The sequence below is a fragment of the Trypanosoma equiperdum genome (assembly GCF_001457755.1).
Source record: "Trypanosoma equiperdum strain OVI genome assembly, contig: ctg_1554, whole genome shotgun sequence".
Lineage (NCBI taxonomy): Eukaryota > Euglenozoa > Kinetoplastea > Trypanosomatida > Trypanosomatidae > Trypanosoma > Trypanosoma equiperdum.
The window spans coordinates 35000-43257 of NW_027123565.1; the positions used below are offsets into that span (position 1 = coordinate 35000).

Here is an 8258-nt window from a genome sequence, read left to right on the forward strand (position 1 = left end):
ACATCATTGCGGAATATCTCTTCGATCAGTTCTTTGTAACGTTCATCAATGATTCGCCTCTTCAACTTGGCGGCCGCTGTTAGAACCCCATTTTCTGGGGTCCATTCATCACTCAGTAGGCGCACGTCCCGCACAATTTCGAAGCTTTTCTTTCCAGCGGCCCTTCCAGTTTCTTGAAATGATTCACACACCTTCTTGCGGAGTTCAACATTTTCGAGTATCTCGGGATATGTTCCGCGGATTTTATGCTCCTTTGCGAAGGGCATGATAAGTTGCTCTGTTGTGAGGGCCAGTGCAGCTATATAACTGCGCTGTGGATGAACGAGCACACACACGCCGTTTGGTGTGCACAACTTGTTTTGCCCGTAAGTGGCCTCCAAGGACTCCAAAGCCAAATACTCGCCGTTGGAATTCTTTACAAGGGCCTTCACGCGACCAATGATGCGCAAGGTACCGTTTTTCGAAACGCAGCCAACATCACCCGTGTGGAACCATCCCTCGGAATCAATAACCTCCTCCGTCAGGGCCTTCTGTTTGTAATACTCTTTAAAGAGGAATGGCCCGCGCAACAAAATTTCTCCACGAGGTTCTGGTTTATCCGTATGCCGATATTCGGGAGTGTCGAGAAGGCGCAACTCCACAGTGTCGATCATCCGACCAATACTTTCGGACTCGAGGCTGCCTGGGAACTGAGTCCCTCCACAACACACAGTCTCCGTTAGGCCCCAACCCTGAATAACAGTCCCCAGTACCACGTTGATGAACTCCTGAGTAGCTGGAGACAGTGGCGCCCCACCAGAAAAGTAAAGCCGCACATTCCCACCTGTTGCCTGACGGACCTTATTGAAAACTTTTTCATTGAGGTAGGGAGTCTCCTTCCCATCCCTCAGAGCCTTGAGACGGGCCTGATATCCCCTTTCAAAGACTGTACGCTTTATTGACCCGGGACTGGGTAGCATTGCCTCAACATTTTTTTTAATGGTATCGAACACACGCGGGACAGCAGAGAGAACAAACGGTCGATATTCGACCAAATCACCGTGTGGTTTAGAAAAAGTGTTGGTAATTGTTCGAGGAGAACCGAAACCAATGAGGCATCCCCTGAGCATAAGGATTGACAGCACAGCCAGTTCCATAATGTGGGCCAAAGGAAGGTACGAGCAGTACGTTTCGTCATCTCGTGGGTCACCAAATACTTCGGACAGTCGAATGCTGAGCGCATAGACGCCACTAGCAAGGCTTCCGTGTGTGTGCACTACACCCTTTGGATCCCCCGTAGTGCCGCTTGTGTACATGATAAGAGCGGTATCATCACAATTTTCACAAGTTGGGATGTTTAACTGAGCCTTTTCGCTCTTCGCACCCATCTCCACCACGGTAGACCATTTGTACACCCTTAGGTCCATAATATCTACGTTAGTGGGTAAATCATCCAAGTAAATAACCACTGGATTTCCCATTTCTTTCAACTTCACTTTGTCAAGGAGTACGGGGACATTCTTCCCGTTACAGATGATGCAGCCGCATTGAGCTTCCCTTAACGCGTAACGGAGTGCATCCTCACCCAGATTGGCGTACACTGTTGCCACAATCATGTTGTGGCACCAGGCGGAAAGCAACGACGCATACCACTCCCAACGCGTCTCTTCAAACAGAGCAAGGCATTGTCGCTCCTGAAGCCCAATTTCACAGAGACCTTTAGAAAAATTTTCGACGGTTTCCCAAAGCTGCTTATAGCTTATATTTCGGCGCCCCGGTGAGAAAACATACATATCCATCGTTTTTGACTTGCCGCTCGCATCCTTCACCACATTTCTCTCTACCCGCTGCATATTGCGGTAGGCCATTGCAACCTTCTCCCCCCGTAGCCCACAAATCTCACGGATTAGTTGTATTAGTGGCTCCCCATGGTACGCATCATGTGACATCTTTTCGAAATCCTCATCAGTAACGTCAAACTTACGGTAGACCGGTGATGCATCCTCCCGTTCTGTTCCCGCAACTACACGGATTTGGCATGGCAGTTTGTTGTATTGCAGAATGTCATCGTTATCGACAAGAGATTTTGTGTTTCTGCTCTCAATAAGGGATGCAACGCAGCCACCCATTTTTTTTGTTCTTTAAACAACGTGCGATTGCGACTCGCCGATGATTACTCTGCGGCTTGCCTACGTCACACGCTATTTATTATTTGCAACTTTGTTTTTACGAGCCTTTACCTTCTATTCTTCTCTTCTTGACGTGTCCTCCCTTCCCCTTTCTTTCGGTGGTTTTCCTCAGCTGAAAGGCACAATATTAGCGAAAAGTCAATTTGAAGGTTATTTACAGAACGGAAACCAGAAAAACGAAAAAAAAAAGATATCGTAAAGAGTGTAAGGGAGAAGAAGAGTCGGGTCCAAAAAAAGAAAAGCAGTGAAAGATACAAGAAAGTCCTTTGCGATTGCGCAAAAACAAAAAAATGTAATGTGCCGTTACATTCCGCTGCCGGTTCCACCAAATGGGTCGGAGGTAAATAATAGGTGCTGAAAGGTGTTGCTTCACAAAACAAAAACAACCCGAACAGTATTCACAGGTGAGAGTAAGGCGCAACAATAACGCAGATTGGCCTTTGTTTCACTTCCCTGCATCACCTCTCTCATCCCTACAACATCCACCACTACACCACTGCGAAAATACAAATACAAGACCTTCAATCTGGAGTCATTCCCGGGTAAAGTGTCACATGGGGGCCAAGGAACCGGCCGGCACGATTCCACGTGGGTGGAATCCAGAATATGCGTCGCCCGTGAAGTGCTGTGTGTGGTGTCATCACATGCCCCCGCCGCCGCCGCTCAAGTGATTGTTGCGATGCACGGGAGAAAAACTTTAACCGCGGCTCCAGCGACAGTCGCTCCTCAAATTGAAACAATGGAGGAAATCCCCACGGTGTCATGGCTTCGGAGCGCTCCACAATCCGCTGATACAACTCAAAGTATGATGACATAGGCCGCCGTGTAAGACCCATTCGTCGCATCACGTCTGCTGCTGCAGAAATGCCAGCGAGTCGCGTTGCCGCTCCACCTTCGAGCTGCCGCTTTGCGATTTCACGGTAAGCTGGGCTGCGCACTGCCGATTCAAAGAAGCGAAACGCCGTCCGTTGAGTCATCTCACCACTTGCGACAGATTCTGCCAGTATGCGCAGATGGTTATATATCAAGCGAGACCGCATGTCGCCTGGGTTCAGGACAGACATTGCCGTGTGACACAACCAAATGAACATGTCATCATTTTCCGATAAAACGTCATATACCTTTTTAAACCGTCGCCCCGAGATAAGTTGATCGTATGAGGCACCTTCTATGAATTCCACAAGAGCTTGGAACTCGGTGTCGCCGCGACTGGCCAGGTCCCGCCTTGATCGCTCACCCTCGAGGTTCTTGGGAATATCCTGAACCTCACGCATGGCCTCACCACCGGAGGAAAAACGCGCCTTCTGCTTTTCCTTCAACGGGTCTGTTGTGAAGGCTGATTTGATGAAATGTGCAGGAAAGTTCGGTGTCGGGTGGATAGGCACAATTACACGCCGCTTCGCCGCAAACACGGACTTATCAAGAAAAGCGCAACTACATCGCATCGTGATCCTGACGTTGCCAGTCTATGCTTGAACGCTAATATAACTTGTACGCAGATTGCAGCAACCCTACAATGGATCGTTATTTGCTGTTACTGTTTTTGCTTTCGCTATTATGTCTGCTCTTTTCTTTTCTTTTTCTTTTCTCCTTCCCCTTCACCACCACCCCTCCTCACCACCTTTACCCTCCCACTTGCTTTGTTTGGAGTGCGCGTAGTGCAGGCGCCCTAAATAGAATAAATTGCATAATAATACGGAAATGTCGTGAAGCACACACACAAAGACACACAAAGGGAGAGACAAAGAGATAAAATCCGAAAGAAAGTAAGTAATCGCTGACCAGAACGACACGAGACATCGAATGGAAAAACAAAGCAAAAATGTACTGACGGTGTGGTTTAATGTCATAATAAAAAAAGAGGGAGAGACAGAAAGACAGACAGGAAGAATTTTAATCGAGTCTCCTTTAGTCCAGAGACGGAAAACAAAACAAAACAGAAGAGGATGGAACATCCAATGAAAACCTCCGCCATCACCACTGGTGTGCACGTTAAGCCTCATTACTGCTGCTTGCGAATGCTGACACCAATGAGGTTGCTTTTCAGTACAGCTGTTGTTGTTTTTCTTTTTTCTTTTTAAGGAAAAAAAAACTCATCTTTTGCTTTTTGTTTATCTTTAAATTGAAGGAAAAGGAAAAGAAGAAAAGAAAAGAAAAGCCTTGTTTTGTTTATTTGCATGAAATGCCAACTACTGTTCACTCCTCCCTCTCCTGTTTCTTGTGTCTTACTTTCGGTGGTGGTTTCTTTAAGAAACAAAAAAATAAGGAGGCTTCTCAGATGGAGGAAGAGAAGAAAGAAAAAAATTGAACGTGTGGCGGTACGCTCAGAGGTGTGGGAAAACGGAAAACAAACATGCAGTAAAGGGTATAAAACTCGGGGAAATGGGGCGATCTCTTCCCTTTACATGCGTTATTAAATAACGACCGATATCCATGTGTTCTCTCGTGACAATGGAGAAGAAAGAAATGCACAGACACAGAGATAAAGATAAAAAAGAAAAATAAAAATAAAACAGAACAGAACAGAACAAAGCAGAGTAAAGTAAAACAAAGCAAAGGGGGAAAACGAGAATAATAAAACATTAAAAATAATTGATGATAATAATAAAAATAATAAAAGTAATAGTACCGAAAGACCCACAATACACTTCTCAATCCTCATCATCGCTAACTAGTAGGTCTTGTGAGAAAATTGGAACGAGTTCCTCGATCCTCTTCACCACATCCTCCACAGGAAGTGTACCACAGGCTGAAAGTTGCATAGTCCCCACACCGTGACCGTCCTGAGTCTCAATCATTTCACCAATGAAGGAGCGAAACTGATCAAACCATGGGTGACGCAACGCATCATCAGCTGTCGGTCTGTCACGTGGGTTAAATGAAAGAAGCTTTACGGCAAGGTCAATCACCGAATGCGACTCCACCTCATTGCTCTGAAAAAGTGGTGAACTTCTCAGCAACTCCTGCAACATCGGAGAGCACGGTTTCTTCTCCACAACAGAAAGAGCATATTTTCTTGCATTCGCAGAAGCCCTAGCAAACGGTTGCCCCTGCTCAAACACAGATGCTGGCGGGGTGCCAACAAGGTGGAAGATGTGATTAAGTTGATCCGCAGAGTCGTTCCACTTTCCAGGGAAAAGATGACGTCTGAGCACCAACTCACACACGATAACGCCAACGCCCCAAATATCATTGGCAGCGTCGTACTCGGCATCCAAAATAATCTCTGGCGCCCGATACCACTGCGTTACAACACCAAATGACAATTGCTCGTCGGGATCAAAGAAACGACTGAGACCGAAATCACACACAAATACCTGCGAATCGTGATTGACGAGGATGTTACGTGGAGACAAGTCACGGTGAAGTACATTACAGCGGTGCATGGCACGAAGAGCTAGTAAAAGTTGACATGTAATGTAGCAGATAATTTTCTCATTGAGCGGGACGGATTTGTTCTTGATAACGGAGGAGAGGTCAGAAGGAAGAAAGTTCATTACGACATACACATCCTTTTCACGACTAGTCGGCCGAAAAAGAAGTCGGCACTCTACGACCTGCTCGCAGAACTGTAAGTTCTGTAAAATTTCTATTTCACGTAACACACGCCGCGCGGTCTCGTCACTTTTCGTGTAGTTCGGTATTTTCTTGATGGCAATTTGATCAATTCCATACAACGCCTTGCAAACCACACCGTATGAGCCTTGCCCAATTATGGACTCCACCTTAAACACAGGAGGCACATCAAAGATAAGCGGAGCATTACTGTTCATTATTATGTTGCGTGTAAAAAAAAAAAAACACAGCTTAATCACTTGACCTCCGCCTGTTCCTGTCAACCTACTCGTAACCGTTTCCAACTCGTTTTCCTTTTATATCGATGTTATTATTGTCACACACAAATATACGTACACGCCTCAAATTCTACTTCCCTCGCCTACTCTTAGCTCCTTCCTTCGTCTTCCAAGTTTCCTCCTCCCTTTTTTTAAAAAAAAAAAACTTCCTCTTGTATGCCTCACCACGTATCCGCGTGAGTCAAAAGACTGTGCAGGAAAAAAAAAATGTATTTAAAAAAAAAGAAAGAAAAAAAGGTGGCAGGTAGAGACAACAATAATACTGTCATTAGTAGTAACATCAGTTATGGTGGTCTGTACCAGTGCAACACACAGGCGAAACAAATTACATGAATATATATTATATATATATATATATTATTTATACATATAATATATATCTATTAGCCAAGGGTTCAATAATTCTCGCAATGTCCACTCGCAGAGTAGTTAAACTATTTAAAGAAAAAAATAATTAAGAAAGAGTCCATAAAATGTGGATGTTACTACCATTAGTCAAAATTACCTGACCACATATCAGATTCCTTATATGAACATCTATATGCAAAGAACCTGAATGGTGAGTAGAGAATAAATCAAAACAAAAAGGAAAGGAAAAGAGAAAAGAAAAGAAGGGAAACATGCGTATAGCAAAAATGAGGAGGAAACAAACAGGTAGTCAGTTAGTCATTGATTTAGTGGGAATATGGTTAAAGCATATTGTTTTTTTTTAAAAAAAAAGAAGGGAGACAAAAAAGGTGAGAATATTGTCTCCAACAGCGATACGGATTACTTTTACATGAATACACTTGCACCGTCGCTTTTTTTTTTGTATTTATTAAATTTAATCTCTTTCTTTTATTATTATCACTTCTCCAACACATCCCGTCCCCATTCCATCACTAACTAATCTCCCTCACACCATAACTTATCGGTTGCTATTTCTTTTTTTTTTTAAATCACCGATGCTGCGAGACAGAAGGATGGAAATGAGGAAAAAGGAAAAGGAATAATAAAGACTACGACGAAAATCCAGCAGTCACATCCGGGGAACTTCCCTGAAGCAACTGAAAAGAAAAAAAAACAGAAGACAAATACGAAAATATATACAAATAGCATCATCTCAAATCCTTTATTATCCTTTAAAAAAAAAAAAGAAAAAAGGACTTGAAAGGTATAACAACACGTGAAAGGGAAAACGAAAAAAAACAAAAAAGAGCAACAACTACCCTCCTCTGTCTCACTCATACAACAGAAGAAATAAAAAAAATGAGGGTAGTCAAAAAAAATGATATGACAAAGCAACAACAACAAAAAAAAAAGGGAAACGCACGCAAAAACTGTCTTTTTTTCCGCTTTTTTTTAAAAAAAAGAAACAAATAATCGTTTTTCTTTATTAATATAGTGTGGGAATAATAATAATAAAAGAGCGTGACAAAGCATAAATAATAATTGCAATACACATGATGAAGCTTTGAGTGGCGACGAGTTGTACAAAATATTCTCAGTATTTTAGCATCACCAGACAAAAATGTACAAACACCACCGCGTGGAAAAGATAGCGACTGAAATGCAAAAAGAAAAGAAGAAGAAAAACGACACACATCATAAAATCACAAATAATAATAATAAAGATTCTAGCAAAAAGAAAAATAAAGTAAAAATAAGCGTATATAAATACATATATATATATATATATTTGTATAAAAAAAACATTGACTAGAAGATAACATTCAGGAAGGGGTACAAAAATGAGAAAAAAAAGGATGAAATAAATTCTCCATCTGATTATAACTAATAGTCTCGGTCCATTTCTCTCTTTCTCTCTCTCTACACCCTTTTACTCCCCTTCTCTTCCAACCATCTCTTTGCTTTCTCTTTTTCTTTTTCTTTTTGTAAAAAAAAAAAAAGATACTGCCACGTGCTCATAAACAATAGTATCCGAGGCTAAATGAAGGAAAGCATTATACCAATGACGATGCGCGCAGGGAATAAAAATATCGTTTGAGAAAGAGTGCTTTAGACGCAAGAAACACAGAAGATATAAATATACATATATACATGGTAAAAAAAAAAAATAACATCATAGCAGCTTTGAAAATAAAAACAAAAATATCTGCGAGAGCGGACGGTTAAATACCTTGACCACCAACCCAGCACTAAGCGAAAGCAACAACTAAAAGAGGAAAATCATTATCAATAACACGTATGAGTATATACACGCATATATACACACATAAGCCTACACACACACACA

At 42.5% G+C, this 8258-nt stretch overlaps 3 protein-coding genes across 3 annotated transcripts in view; all 3 read right to left on the reverse strand.

Moving 5' to 3' along the window:
• Positions 1-2108, reverse strand: part of TEOVI_000546100 (Long-chain-fatty-acid--CoA ligase 5 (Long-chain acyl-CoA synthetase 5) (LACS 5), putative) — a gene marked incomplete at both ends in the record, with an annotated part of 2424 nt that extends 316 nt beyond the window's left edge. The window contains one exon of the mRNA XM_067222082.1: positions 1-2108. Coding sequence (XP_067078183.1) covers positions 1-2108 — 2108 coding nt within the window.
• A 581-nt stretch (positions 2109-2689) lies between these two features.
• Positions 2690-3613, reverse strand: TEOVI_000546200 (uncharacterized protein; the record flags this gene model as incomplete). The annotated part of the gene is made up of 1 exon (XM_067222083.1): positions 2690-3613. One exon carries the CDS (start codon positions 3611-3613, stop codon positions 2690-2692), a length of 924 nt encoding a protein of 307 aa, XP_067078184.1.
• A 1206-nt stretch (positions 3614-4819) lies between these two features.
• TEOVI_000546300 (protein kinase, putative) lies at positions 4820-5941 on the reverse strand (the record flags this gene model as incomplete). Its single annotated transcript, XM_067222084.1, has 1 exon — positions 4820-5941. One exon carries the CDS (start codon positions 5939-5941, stop codon positions 4820-4822), a length of 1122 nt encoding a protein of 373 aa, XP_067078185.1.
• Positions 5942-8258: the final 2317 nt, after the last annotated feature.